The sequence below is a fragment of the Diadema setosum genome, chromosome 19, assembly GCF_964275005.1.
Source record: "Diadema setosum chromosome 19, eeDiaSeto1, whole genome shotgun sequence".
In the NCBI taxonomy this organism is placed as follows: Eukaryota; Metazoa; Echinodermata; class Echinoidea; order Diadematoida; family Diadematidae; genus Diadema; species Diadema setosum.
Window position 1 is genome coordinate 15,890,181 of NC_092703.1, and position 16,238 is coordinate 15,906,418.

Sequence of the window (16,238 nt, forward strand, 5' to 3'; positions counted from 1 at the left end):
TCTCCTATTCCAAAAAAGGAGAAGAAGAATGTACTTACATTTATAAATCATTTTAATATTTCTCAGAGTTGAACTTTTCCAATGTATCTTTACCACAAAGGATGACTCAATGCTACAGGGCAGCTGGTTGTCAATTTTCAGAATGGTCAAATCCCCCTCCACCCCCTTCACGCCCTCCCCCACCCCCCTTCCACACCACGTCAGCAAAAGGGCTCTGACAGTTCATCTGAGTCAGGGGCAGAAGACAATGACTACCTGTACACAGTCAAATGACAGAACACGAGCATGTCATAATTTAGCAATTATCACATCATCTCCACCTGAATTCCACTTAAGGCAAATGGACTTGAGTGATGGAGAGGTTAATCATAGCATAGAGCCCCTAGACCCCATGCATTATTTCCTCTGATATGATCATGGCTGACTTTTCTTAGACCCCGTTTACAGTGCGAGGCTCGGCCGCGGCTCGGCCCAGCCCCGCTTCAGTGTAAATGCGCAAAAGGCCAAATGCGGGGCCAAAAGTGGCCTCACATTTGGCCTCGTTCTGGAGGTGGTCTTAGCCGCAGCCGAGTCGCTGCCGAGCCCGGCCTTTTCTCAGTGTAAACGCAAACTGGGCCAAATGCGCGGCCAATTTTAGTCTGGCTTCCAAACCCTCTGCCCGTACTATTTCGCTATTCAGGATATTAACCCCCTCAATGTCGAAAGCTAGTATAGTTTAAGGTGGTTTTGTCCTGCAAAGGATTTATCCTTCGGCAAAGGCCTTTGCCCGAATGGCGACTTTGTTGCCACGGAATCCAGTTGGCAAAGGGTCTGAAAACCAGACTATACCAAATTGCGTTTGTTTACAAGCAGAGCGCCACTACGACAAAATATTGAAAGGTTTGAATTTGCCGAGCCCAGCAGTGTAAACGGACAAAATTGCGAGGCTCGGCCGCGGCCGAGCCCGGCCCCGCACTGTAAACAGGGTCATAGTCTTCACACAACCTCTCCTAGGATCAAGTCTCATGCAATATAATATCTTGCTAGTCTTGTGGCTGGTTGTCATGACAACCCAGTTTGAAAGAAAAGGGGTAGGGAAGGACAGAAGGGTGCACACCCCTATTACATAATCACAGATTGAGCACCTCAGTGATGACTGATAGACATATGATAGGGAATATAGTGATGCAAACAGACTTTATGTTTATGTAAGTGATACACATTAAAGGGAAGATAAACCCCAAGAACAATGTGGATTGACTGAAAGCAGCAACATTAGTAGAACACATCAGTGAAAGTTTGAAGAAAATCGGACAATCGATGCAAAAGTTATGACTTTTTAAAGTTTTGGTGTTGGAACCGCTGGATGAGGAAACTACTAGAGGTTATGACGTATGAGTGGACTACAATATCAAGAAAATATAAAGAAAATACTACAAAAATCCATTTTTTGTGAAAATTACAAATTGCATAAACTTGATATTGACAAATGTTAAGGGTAGCAATTATTCCCCCTGCTTTCTGAAAGCGGTTGGTCCATTGCTCTTTCATAATTCTAGAAAAGTGAATTTTTGTTGAATTTCCTTTATATTTTCTTTGTATTGTTGTCCACTCACACGTCATATCCTCTAGTAGTCTCCTCATCCAGCGGTTCCAACACCAAAACTTTAAAAATTCATAACTTTTGCATCGATTGTCCAATTTTTCTCAAACTTTCACTGATGTGTTCTACTAATGTTGCTGCTTTCACTCAATCCACATTGCTCTTTGGGTTTACCTTCCCTTTAACACAGTAAAAGGGCCAAATCGTTTAGGATGGGCTGATTTTGTTTTATCACATATTTCCCATAGACACCTGCCCAAGTATACTCAGGACTAGTCTTCAACAGGTTAATAAGTGATGCATTTCCAAGTTGAAAGGGGGTGGTAAATATGACATAGCTGAACCCCCCCCCCCCAATAATAACATTACAAATTCATTTAAAAAAAATGAAGCATCTATCTTGCACATTGTAGCAAATGATTGACAAAATCTTTGATCCCTCCAAATAAATCCCCTTCTTCTTAAACCTTGCAAAACATAGAGCAAAATGATAGGGGACATGTTGTTGTTGTTTTTTTTCAGAGGGAAAGAAAAGTCAGACAAAAAAAAAAAAGGAGAGAAAATAACAGGCCTTTCAAATTGAAAACAAAATGACAGGTCCTTGGATGAATGTTGATGACTCCTGAAGTTTCCAATTATGCTGGGCAATGCATCTGGAACAGTAGCACCCTCTGGTCTAAATTCTCAAACAGGATAATCGACAAATTTCCTGATGGGGGAAATTAAGAGCAAATCTTTTCTCACTGACCTACGTCATTCCATCTCCTTACCAATTTCTGTGTCTCCTTCCCCCCCCCCCAAAAAAAAAAGAGGAGAGCTCTATCTCTTGTCCTATATCCTTTTCTTCACACACTTCTATACATATATTGATATAGACTCAAGAGTTGGACATTAAAGGGATGGTATAGTTTTGGTTGTGGTCCTATAAACCTGTTGAAGACGAGTCCCAAGAACACTCAGACAGGTGTTGTGTGTTGTAGCAATATCAGCCCATCCTCAATGGGATAAAAGGTGGGTCCCACCTTTTATTCATACCACTTAGCTTTGGTTATCCCAACCATTTCAAAACCAATTTTAATTAAAAAGACTTTGAATTCCTCTCAGAATTGTATGCTCTTTCCTATTCCAGAAGTAGTTTCTTATTATCTCATTAAAAAAAAAAAAAAAAATCTCAAGCCTCATGTCAACCAAAACTATACCATCCCTTTAATGTACCTTGTTTCCTCTCCCTCTCTCTCTCTCCCTTTCCAAATTTCTCATTATCATGGCCTGGATTGTAATACTAGCACATTCAAATTTCATGCACACCTTAATATGACAATGGTTGTTACTAACAAAAATGATAATAACAATTAAAAAAAAAAGTTACAGCAAGCCAGTTTACTGGCATACTGTATACTATGCCAGTTTACTGGCATACTCAAATTTATGGATATTTTTCTTCTCTGGAATTTGGTAAAAAATTGTTCCATGAATGTGTATATATCCAGTACATTTTAATATGCTAATTACACTTTGTATGCACTAATTGTTTCTACTGTATGTAGGGCAAGTCTCAGGCAAGTTTGTGGCAAACTTCGTTTTGTCGGGAAAAGAAAATTGCCTAACAATAGTTGATTTATAATATGAAATTCACTTTTATTAGAGATCTACCAATCAGATTAACCTCTTCCAAGATCTAAGAGTCGATTTATGCCCTGACCTACATGTACAAAGTGTAGCAATGCACCTGACTCATTGCAATAACCCATTCAATCACTGTCTTTTCTTATTTTGGAAGCCCTCATGCTATGGCTGACATAAGCAATGGGTTTATAAGGAGTGTTCCATCCCTTATTCTTCACCCTACAATATTGTCACAGCAGCACTCCTGTAAGCACAAGAACAGCTACATGGAGTGTGCCAACATTTCCTCACGTCTGTCACATCAATCCAAAGGGTGTGAAGAGGGGTTCTCATCACATCTGAGATTCACACCTGTGTCCATTACTTTTAAGGTAGGCTTTGTCAGCTTCCTCGTCTATGGTATCCTCAAAGAGAAACTGATATCCTAATGAGATTATACCCCACTGGCTGTGTACAAATATAGCATGCAAGATGGGTCAGAGTGCAAGTCATTGACCTAAGCACTATTTGGGGTTTTCCTTGTTTCCAAAAACATACCTGATTTTTTAGTTATGTTGATGGTCAATATGGCACACTTGTGCAGATCGCCCTGGTTCTTAGCCTCCCTTTTGTCCTCAAATGATAAAGTGGACAATATTTGTTTTATAACCCCCTGAGATATAAATATCTCACAGAAGAGTGGACATCTATTCTCTACCCATCACTTTACAATGAGTAGGACTTTGAAATCACTGACCATCAAAATGCAAACAAGGGAAGAGACCTCGTACTGCTGCATAAATTATGAACCTCAGCCAGTGACATACTTTTATTGCCATTCAATCATACTAGATTAGACAGATTAACAATCAATAGACAAGTTTATTGCCACGTTCAAAGTTTATATATAACTTTACAACAAAAGCCGTCTTGATATAGATACTTGCACTTAGCCTATTTGGCTTCAGCACTATGCTATTTAGTCCTTGTTTAGTCATGTTAAATTTACGAATAGTTCATGAAATGTGTAATCTTCAGGACATGCCTTTATTGGTCACATTTACGCCATATGCACTTACACATTGATCATGCACTGGTATTCATCGCCACAACATTCTTGCAGCGGTCAGTTTTGTTTTTGTTTGTTTTTTGTCACAAGACACGTTTCAACTGGTTCACAAACTTTGGCACTGCCCCGCTTTTAGCTTGCATTGGAATGGCTCGTGTTTTTCATAGGTTGCGCATAGGTCATGAAGAATTCATGCAAATTACCCAAAGATTTAGTACTGCCCAAATTTTGAACATGTTGAAAATTGCGTGCTTTCATTTTTTTTGCAGTTTCTTGGCGTGAGAAATATGCAAAAAATTCAACACTGCAAAAATTCCCTCTTCTAAAGAAGAAGAATATGAATGGAGGTAAGAGAAGAAAAGGGAATGGAGAGAAATGAACACAGTCACACTCACAAAACTCTGGGATAGATAGATAGATAGATAGATACATAGATAGATAGATAGATAGATAGATAGATAGATAGATAGATAGATAGATAGATAGATAGATAGAGAGATAGATAGATGGATAGATAGAGAGATAGACAGACATAGATAGATAGAGAGAGAGATAGAGAGATAGAGAGATAGATAGATAGAGAGATAGATAGATAGATAGATAGATAGATTGATTGAATGATTGATAGAGAAAAAGTGAGAGAGAGATAATATGGTGAAAGCAACAGTTACACAAGGGTAAGGATTAGTCCTTGTCATCGATCAGACAGATGCAGAGCAAAGCGCCAGGGCTTCGGGAGAAACACTTCCGCCCTCACGTAATTGGGATCTCGTCTCCCGGACGACATCATGGGCTGTGACAACAGGGATGCCGTGGAGCCAGGAAGCCAGGCGAACGTGGATGAACTGAGGCAGTTGAGGAATATATAGTGCCATGAAGGGTGGGGTGGGAAACTTCAGTCATAGGGTGGGTGCGTAGAGCGTACTAAAGCGAACCAAAGCAAACTGAACTGAAGCGTACTGGACTGAACTGTGCCAGATTTGGAGCATCCCTTCAAACACTCTGTTGTGTTGAGAAAGAGTACCTCATGAGTTATTTTTAGATGGGGTCACACATTTTGTAGCAAGAGGGCCATTTACCTGGGATGCTAAACTTCTTACATATGTCCAGAACAAAGAGTATGAACTTTTTGCATTATGATGTACGTGCATGTTACGCACATTTTTGGTACCGTAAGCTTTTGGTACCCTTCTGGGAGCACATCAGAAAGCGGTTCACTTTTGGCTCGGTACAGTATGGTACAGTACAGTTTGGGAGCATTCAAGCTCTCCTCTGGTGCAGGTACGGTGCGGTAAAGTTCGTCTTAAGGAGAGCGCTCGAACGCACCCATACTTTCCGTACACTTTCCCACTGTGAACTGGGAAGTTGAACTTGAGGTCCCCGACTATGACAGGATATAATATTGTGCTTCCAATTTCTCATGATGAGCATTGTATAACAAACAACAGTGAGTAAAGATCTCAATTGAGGAACAGAAACAGGACTGTATAATGGTGCAGTCAATACCAGGGAGGTGGGTCAATACTACTGTATACGCCGAATATTTCGCAAGGTTTTTATTTTCGCGAATTTCGTGAGTTGGGTGTTATTCACAAAATCAAAGACACGCGAAAATATTGACTCTGATCTCAATGTGAATGCGACGTATGCATGTACATTTCTCCGTTCAGTATCAGGACTCCACGATCGCAAATTTAACCACTCGCAAAATCGGCGGATAGTCTCGATTCGCGAAAATTTAGACTCACAAAATATATAGCGTATACAGTATATTACACATGTGGACATACATTCTTAACAAATCAATGATACTGATGAAAAAAAGAAAGAAAAAAAAAAACTAATCAGCTGGAAAATGATATCACACAAAAACATGGCAGACTCTATTAAAAGGACAAGGCCACCTTCTTAGACATGTGGATTGAGTGAATGCAGCAATATGAGTCGAACACATCAGTGAAAGTTTGAGGAAAGTTGGACAATCGGTTCAAATGTTATGAATTTGTAAAGATTTTGCACAGTCACTGCTAGATGAGAAGACTACTACAGTGTATGATGTCACATGCATAGAATGACATAAGGAAAATATAAGAAAATTCTGCAAAGTTTCATATCTTCAAATAAGTATACATTCCCTCTACTGGCTACGATGTATTTTAACCCGTTGAGGACGGTTTGCTTTTGCTACAACACGCATTTCCCATAGACACTTGCCCGAGTATACTCGGGACTCGTCCTCAACGGGTTAAGGGTAATAACTTTTATTCCCCCTGCCTTCTGAAAGAGGCAAGTCAAACACTCTTTTAGTATGGGATAAAAGTGAAAATATGTTGTTTTTTTTTTTTACATTTTCTTTATAAAGTGGATCATTCTACACGTATGCATGTGACATCACAAGCTGTAGTAATCTTCTCATCCAGTGATGGTGGCACTGAAACTTCAAAAATTCATAACTTTAAATGGAATGTCCGATTTCCCCCCAACTTTCACTGATGTGTTTTATTAATATTGCTGCATCCTCTCAATCCTTATGAATATGAAGGTGGACTTGTCCTTTAAAAAAATGTTTATGCAGGATCTTGTGGATCTTGTTGGGGCATGTTTGTAATGTGTTTCTTTTGATTTGTCTTGTGTGATTTGAAATGCATTTACTCAAAATGCTCTTTAAACTACATGTCTTCCACACTCTCACTTATATTGGTGCTGTTTTCTGTTTTTCAGTTTAAATGACTAGTTAGTGGTCAATTTAAATTTGATATTTACTGCATTTTGGTCAGCATGGTCTGGTAGATTAAATCATTGTAATATGCATCACTTTTACCAAAGAAAATAACACAGATCTTAAATTTATAGTAACTGCATGCTTAGAGATGTGGAAAACCCTCATTTCTATTCAAAACTGCCAATGCTGCCAAACATTAGCATAACCACATTCCATTTAAGGACGGTTCTGGGACTAAAGTATAAAACAGAATACCAAAAAAATAAAAAATAAAAAAAAAATCAAACAGTTGCTTGCCACAGACATGAAGTCTGGATGCAACTTCTGTGGTATGAAGTATAACTCACATGGTCCAGTTGGACTGTTTGGAAAGCAGGTGTTAAGATGTAACAAGTCAGCCTGTCTGATTGGTCAAGTCTGTTGCCCATACGCCCCACCCCATCCCCCCCCCCCCAAAAAAAAAAAAAAAGAGGCTGCTACACTATTCAAGACAACAATGAACAAACATCAAACATAAAGCCATATTGGGCACTTTGACAGCACACAATGACAATCATTTCCTGTTCGCTGACATTCATTTCACATGCATTTCCTGACCAGCCTTCTTGACTGCTAAAGTTCTCTGCTTTGCATTGAGGTTCTCACTCTTACTTACAAATGATACCGATAAAAGAATCACATTTTCATGAAAGAATACAAAATAAGTCCTCCTAGCACTAATTTGGAAATGATATTGGTTTTTCATTTGACAGATTTTAACAAGTTTATTCAGGAGAGTGTTTACAACCAAGCATTTTAAACCTCATTTCCAGCTGCGTGAAAGTTCGAAGTCCATAATCATATCATTTTTAGTATGTGTTGTTGTTGTTGTTGTTGTTGTTGTTGTTGTTGTTGCTGTTGACAGTGCAAAGTGCCAAGAAAACAATGTGACATGATTTGATCAGGGAATACACATTCCTAGTAGATGTTGCACAGCAGGAAAATGAACTGCAAAGTAATGTTTAGTGAGTTTTGACTGTGATGGGTATTGCCCGACATCTACAGATCATGCCATAATACCTGGGCCTACTAGCAAAATCCACATACAGATTTTTTTCCCCCTAAAAATCATACAAATTAAATTTTGGGCTGACAGTCTAGTGGACTGTCCGACTAACAAACAGAAATTAAGCTGGCTGGACAGCTGGATGGACAAACAATTGGACAAATGGATGGATATATGTGTGACGCTCCAACAAAATGAGTCATAAGTCGCACGGGGAGTTTTCCCGTAATGAGCCGAAAATGAAGGGGAAGCACTGCGCGGGTCGAAATTTTTTTTATACGGATTTTGATTCCTTGATGTTTTATCTATTTGTACAGAAAATTTCAGCGTGTAAAAATGAGTACAAGTGTCCCAAATCACAGTTTTTCTGAGACCATTTTTTTCGGTTACATTTTTTTCGAACACTCGCCTTTGCGTTGCGTTTCGCACCTATTGTTCTTGCCTGATCGAGACTCCGCCTCCGTTGCTAGGGAGTATGCTAATGAAGCATTGCTCTTGACCCCTCTGAAGACAAAACAAAGCATGGTGCGCGCGGCGGCGTCGACGGCCAAGCGGCGAGGGCTTTAGAATTACGCAATAACAGTGAGCTGACCAAGGCTATCAATTGCATGACCAGCGAGTTGCATTTGGTACATGCACCACATTCATGAAGTGGTGATTGATGTGACGCACAAATGGCACTGAAAAATTTTATTCCAACGACGATCACGCAAAATTTATGATACTTTATCAATGAGCTAAAACGATCACATATCGAACTTGAAACCTCTCTAGTGATGCGTGTGTGTACTTTTACAACGGTTATTGGCCTCATTAATGAATTCATTCAAATGATTATAACTTTCGTTCCCTGGTATGTGACTTGCTGTTTAACGTTCATCTTTGGAGATATAGTAGGGCCTAAGTTGTCAATTATTCTCCTTTTTATAAAGTCGAAAATTCGTGTGATAATTAGCCAAATGTATCTAATGCGTAATATTATTTCCCTGGTTAATAAAAATTATTGCCCTATTTACTTATGATGGTTTGGGCCGCGACGGCAGGGAGAGAAATCGGAAGACAAACATTATTATTATGCCCAAATAGCTCGTGTTCCCTTTGGAGGATATTCTGACTCTTGTCATCTGTGTATTTTTTAGAAGTAAGACCTATTTGAGAAAGTGACAGAAAGCTGTGTCGCTACTCAAAAGTGTGCTTCTTCATTTTGTTTTTTTTTTTATCAGAATGTTTGTAATGATAGCTGTTTGTCGTGTATTACGTGTAGCTGACATGTGAGAGGTCAAGTCTGCAAAGAATTTGGCTAACAGCTTTACGAAGTAGCAGCGCTAATTGCCTATTGAATTGTGTATTGTGAGGAATTCGAATGAAAGAACTCAGGCGACACTGTTCACGCCTTTTATCCGAGTAAACCCCGCATCAACGAAGCCTTGAACAATGAAAGGTAAACTTCCTGCTATCAAGGGGTGGATAATCACGCAACCAGTATTCTTTCTTCGCCATTGATAGCAGAATCAGTGACATACTGTAATGGAGCAACAGTGTTGGAGGATCGGCATTATGTCTGCTAATTTGTAAAAGAATTTTTCAGTCCCCTTTTGTGTTCAGAACCACAGTCAGGGACGTTAACTTACTTTATCTCTTACAAGCTATCGTTACTATCTTAAAACGTGAATTTTATGAAAGGTTAAAAGCGATCGCGGAATCAGTTCTTCTGCGTGACACCAGGCTTTTGTAAAAGCATACCAAGCTTAAATCGTTTACGTGTATAGAAAGGGCGGGAATACACACTTATCGCAATAATCCGGAATTGAGAGTGATACACTCTACTATTTTTCTTCATCTTTACCCCGACAAAGACCATGGTAATTCAAAACAAACAAACAAACAAACAAACAAACAAACAAACAAACAAGCAGTTGCATTATATCAGAACGTACAAAATTTTTGTGTTTCATGTATGTATAGGTCATCTCTTGATGTATAGTAGGCATTTGTTGTCGTTTTTTTATAGCGTTTCCTAATAAATGCCTTTAGCGAAAACCCAACACAACTTTTATCGAGGGAAGGGAACTTAAATTTGAATATAACATAGTTTACAAAAATCAGACATGTAAATAAGGCAATCATATACATCCGCATGGCCGATTGTAATCTCTTACTTTGAATATTAAACATGACCGCCTGCATTTACATGCTTTTTCGAATTTCTTGAACTTTGCCTCATTTTCTCTTTCTTTTTATTTTTTTAACAGTTGCTCGCAATATTTAAAAATCGTAACACAGTCTGCTATCCCACAATATAATGTTCCATTTGAATTGGCACTTATTGTTGGTCAGGTGACGCCAAATGTTGGAAACTCGAGCGATGATACATGGCATTTTGTTTGTTGGTTTTCGTCTCATCGCTCAAAAGAATTTTGACTACGATTACAGAGGTATCATCTGCAAGACTTAACTGATGGTTTACAGAAGTGATCATCAATTCAGTAAGGATAAGTCAACAAGTCATGAATTCACTTTACCCATCATGTCTAATCGCACTACGACATTGTTGAGATAACCGCGCCTTTTTATTCTCATAGTTCAAACTAATTCTTGACATACTCAAAACAAATAGTTCTTTATATAATTTCTCAAAATACTCAAAAGATGGCCTAAGTCAAAACTTTCTACAAAGATTGCATACGGCAATCTTTACTGGTCTAAGCAAGTTTTCTAGAGCTATCGGTTCCCCCTATGACGATGACTTCGATTGCGTTTTGAACTTGTACCGAACTACTTTCAAAACGGCTATTACCTTTATAGTTCGATTAATGAACCAGTCTTTTGAATTCATAACCAACATTCGTAATCGTAACCATCACAGTAACATAATCCTGTCAATAACAGTTGGAAAATGTAAATGCTATTAGCGCAAAATAATTAAGTAACGATTATCTTCATACATTCTAATTCCTAAGTGGTGTCGCTACGAAAATGACACATGGTTTGACTACTGCTTCAAGCAAATAAAAGTAAAAAGGAATGGGATATACTTGTAATGATAATACCACGCCGTACAATGCATTCCACTGTATTTGGTAACGTTTGGTTACGTTTCTGTGCGCTTTACGTACGGAAAATAAAAGGCAGATTGATGCTATTAACATGCTAACGATCAACGCATTAAAATACATCGTGTACAATGAAATGTTTTTGTATACGGTTTGAAACTTTGAATTTGCGAGTCCTTTATAAAGTTATAAGGGTTATTACATTATGAAGCAAAAATTAAAGTATTTAGGGTTTCGGATTTGCTCAGAAGACTAACAATGCTATATACATGTATGACGATCGTTCGCAACAGAGACAATCCGCTTCAATAGATATACAATGTAATTCTGTTTTCATAAATTGAAAGAGAAACGTAAAGAAGTCAACTTTTTAACTTCATTTAGCTTTCTCACCAATTGAACTTGATTTGATCTGCCATGCATGATATCGTTGTGTACAGTGTGTTCTATCAATTCTATTAAATTATTTAATTGGCGTGCTTGTTTTTTACGCAGAATATTACAGGTAAGTATAAATTCACAATGTTTGAACATATGACATGTTCGTTGTTTTGTATTTTCTTTAATATATCACGTGTCCATTATCTGATACTGACCACGAAAATATGGCGACTGTTTAAATGCGGAGTATGTACTGGAAAACTAATGTCTGCTGCCAGTATAGACAAACTAATTTCTAGTCTATCCCCGCTTGAAATGGAAATAGAGAAAAAAAAAAACCGAAGTTCGACTTTCAGCACATTTCAACCGTTTTGTATAGTGCCTGATACATGTAATGGACATAATAATTATATTCTTTAGCGCATAAGCAATCACACAACTTTCGGGAATAAATGTATGTCTTAATGATTGTATCTCATGGAAGAAAACTCGTCTCCTTGCCTCAATTTTAGCTTCTTCCTTTTCAAGCTTGCGAGAAAGAAATAGTTGAACATCAATCGCAGTCATAAAGAGAGGCACATCCTTAAAAATAAACACAGGAGCACTGAGACACACTACGAAATAAAAACGGGCCTATCACTATTGACAACGCATGACATTGAAATGCTTTTTTTTTTGGGGGGGGGGGAGGGTAATACAATTGATTGTTCTGAAGGTTCGTTAATCACACAATGAAATATGGTTCGCTATTAGCTTAGGTTCGTTAACAAGAAAATCAAATGCGGTTCCTTTTCCGGTGGTTCCTTTACCCGAAAGTAATCAAACAATCATTTTTATCTTAGTAAGGTTTGTGAATACAAAACGAAATGAGGAAGGCCTAAGTATAAATTCCGAATATTTGTCAGTATAATTATCTATCTCAAATGCAGAAAGATTGTAACTGTAAATGTGATGTAAAAAACATTAAGCTTAAACCACGAGTTAATGGTTCTTTATATGCTATGGTATTATAAAAGTGACCGAGAATAAGAAATATATTTATGATACAATCATATAAACCCAACGTGAAGCTCTCAGGCCTACATCAACCTTTGCTTCTGATATGTATAGTATGTGCAGCATTGGCAAGTGTGATAAGCGATAATTACTGTGGACGCAACGTCTATAAAGGAATGTGCCTAATATGGCGTGAATTCAGAATGTTAAGACTGTATACAGCTGCAGCAGAACAGACGCGAAAGCAGTCTTTGATGCTCTGCAACATTACGACCATGTGCATAATTTGAGGGTTTTTAGTACATGCAAAGAACACGATCTCAAAAGACGACTATCGTTAATTAACTTCATTGATTTTCTCTACCGATGCTGTCTTTTGAACTCCCACCTACAATGGGTTCACAGGTTCTATTTAGCTATTGGTACTTGCTAAACGTTTCCATTGACAACAACATGGGAGGAGAATGGAAGCGATCAACGCCCTCACTAAAAGACGCTTCTCGTAATACGCATTGCGTGCCTTTTTTTTTTTTTCTTTCTACTGTTTGCTATTGTTTGTGAGTTCAAAAACTTGCGGCAAACTACACCGCAGCCGACACACAACGCGTACCGACTCATCCATGCGGCGGCAGCGGCACGGACACAAACGCACCGAAGTTTACATTCGGGCTGCCGTATTGGTCAGAATCGTTAATGATAGACCTGTCCTGCGATTGGTTAATTATCTTACACACCCAAGCTATCGCCTTATATGGTAGTGCGTGCGATGGAGCGTAAACGCCGTCGCTAAGCAGGACTGCTGTATTGTTTCGTCCCGTGAAAGAAACAGGTCGTGAGCTTGAACATAGCCTGAACTTTGAGAGCGATTTTCTCCGTTATTTAGAAAATGGACTGACATCATAAGCGTAGTTAATATTCGTTTTTATGATCTATAGGGATGTCGAAATGAGTTGTATTATATATCAGTGTAAAGCTTAGAGTCTGTAGAATTCACATATATGCATAACTACGATTTCATTTTTTGCGACTTTTGACTCATTCCGACAGAGCGCATCACATATGTCCAAACTTTAAGCATAACATCTATCAATAGGCACCCTTTAATGTTGAATACATAATAAAGGAAAAGTTAGCTACTTATGAAATTTATGCCTGGACAAGGTTTAAATGAAGAGTGACAAAAACTAACTGCTGAATCAACTCATTCCTGAAGACAGAAGTGAAACTCCGGTTGCCACAAAGAGCTGCAAGAGTTTGGCCAGTATGACCAAAGGCAATTCTCGCTATCATCTCTCCAGATCGGTCCATTGCGTCAAAGTCTGGGTGATCATCCAAACTAGGTTTCGCTTCAATTCAAGAGCACTTCCTGTCTCAGGATATAATCCTAACTTCAAAATGACTGCTTGGAGAATGAAAAATAAAGTGTGATCATGCCCCGCTGCCTGTCCGCCAGACCGATTCCAAGTACATACTTCCGTGATAACTTTCCTGCTTGTCTTTGAAATAAGTATGGTTACATTTTTTTCAATTCTTGCTTATTATTCCTGTGACATTACAATATGTGGAATGACTGACATTCAACATAAAACACTTGATAGTAGCTTTTAGTAGCTTTTGCCTAATTGGTTTGGTGGTCGCAAAGCAACATCACTCTTCTTGAAAACACCTGATACTTATTCAAACTCTGATTTTGATGCGACTCTCACAAAATATGTGTTCCTCTCATTTCCCTGTACTCTTAGAAATTAACTTGATCAAGGTATAGAACTCTACTGCAACTGGAACAACAGCACTAACCTGTTAAAGATTAAAACCCAAGTATACTCAGGCACATGTCTATGGGAAATGCGTATTAGAGCAAAGGCAAGGACATTTTTCTGTTGTTGGTCTTGTTGTTGTTGTTGATGATGATGATGATGATGATGATATCGTTGTAACTACAGCTATGATGCATTGAAGCCGACTTGCACAATATGAGCACACAGTCTGTAACAGCACAGTGATACATTACAAATGGAGGATAGAAGGGGGAGGGTTGAAGGGAAGGAGGGGAAGGGGGGGGGGGAAGGGGAAGGGGAGGAGGAGGAGGAGGGAGCCCGACTATCCAACACCTGTGTCCCCGGAGGTCCCGTGTCTGAGGTCGATAATATTTGGCATCCGGAGATGGGAAACGTGGTTTCGGGAATAAAAAAAAACCCAGACTGCAAGATGTGCAAAAGGAGAAGGCAGGATCAAGCCCACAGGCCCTCTTCTTTCTGTCAGACTTGTCCCTTTAAAGGGCAGTAGCCCTTTGATGCAAGTTCTTCAGACATCAGGGGCAAAGTTTGGTTAGCTATATTGCAGGTGCAGTTGCAATGGCATCTGTCAAAATCTAGGATTTGAAGAAACTTTCCACTTTTTTTCTTCTTCAAGTTTTAGATACATCACAGAATCGAAGTTCAAACCATCTTCACTGTGCTGCATAAGTCATACAAGTGCATACTTATTTCAAGCAAGTAAAGATAAATATACTGCACATCAAATGCACAGTTTATGCTAAAATGTGTATGCATCAAATGACATGCTTCTCCAATAAAGAAAATTTCATGAAGCAGTGAAATGCAATTCTGCCTTCTTATAACTCTATTAGTGATGAGTATCATTATTGTTACTATTAGGACCGTCATTCTAACCGACATCATAAATGCATGCAACAACAAGTAAGTCAAAGCACAGTAGCAGTGTCACTGACTGACCTGAGTGTTCTCCAGTGGCCTCTGCCTTTGGGGAAGAGTTGGAGGCGCTGTTCTGACCCCTAAAGTGGTCTCCGATCCCCCGGAGGATCCCTTTAAGGCTCAAGCTCCTCTTCTTCTTGGCCGTATCTCCTCTTCCAGCTCCTCCTGAAGCTTTGATGAAAACAAGAGCACAAAATAGAACAGAGATGAAGAGTAAGAAGGGTGGGAGAGAGTACTTACAGATTGAAACAAATCTTAAAAAGAAAACCTGAAACATATTAACCCGTTGAGGACAGACTGATTTTGCTACTACACGCATTTCCCATAGACACCTGCCCGAGTATACTCGGGTCTCGTCCCCAACAGGTTGAAAAAAAAGTCTGAAGTGCATTATTTCTTTATGCGCCACGTTCACATGTCCAACTCAGTTGACGGCATGCCAAGTTCGCATATTCTGCTAAAGCTCACAAAACCCACCCAAACTGATCAATACATTGCCAACAGTACATTGAAAGCATTTCTCCCGATTCCAATCCTGTAATATGTACAGTAGCCTGCATTTCATGTGGTGACTGACTGTCAGGTAGTATGCTCTAGTGGATTTGCTAGTAATGTCTAAAATCTATCACTGTTATGTGTACAAAGTCAAGTCTCTACAATAATGTAACTAATGGTCATTTGAAGTAAAAAAACCAATCATAGATTTGTCACGCAACTTACATTTAAGCAAATTTGGCACTTTCTCAGCAACTTTGCTCATTACATGGCCATGTATTGCTGTCTCAGAATGACTTGGTGCACAGATACCTCAGGGGGTTTACACCATGGCACATAAGGAGTTAAACTTACTGTATACGCCGTTATTTTCGCGTACAGATATTTTTGCGAAGACGAGGTCATAGACATTTTCGCGAGATGTTGTTTTCGCGACTCGACGCCGACGCTTACGTTAATGCTCTATTAACAAAGCGCATGGAGACAATTTCGCGTGTTGTTAAATTTGCGATCCAACTGCAATTCGCAAAATTCGCGAAAATAAAACCCTCGCAAAAATAACAGCATATACAGTAG

General features: G+C 39.0%; 1 protein-coding gene across 1 annotated transcript in view; it reads right to left on the bottom strand.

The window, feature by feature from the left end:
* Nucleotides 1-16,238, bottom strand: part of LOC140242918 (SAM and SH3 domain-containing protein 1-like) — a 101,249-nt gene that overhangs the window by 46,620 nt on the left and 38,391 nt on the right. The window contains 1 exon segment of the mRNA XM_072322665.1: nt 15,189-15,338. Coding sequence (XP_072178766.1) covers nt 15,189-15,338 — 150 coding nt within the window.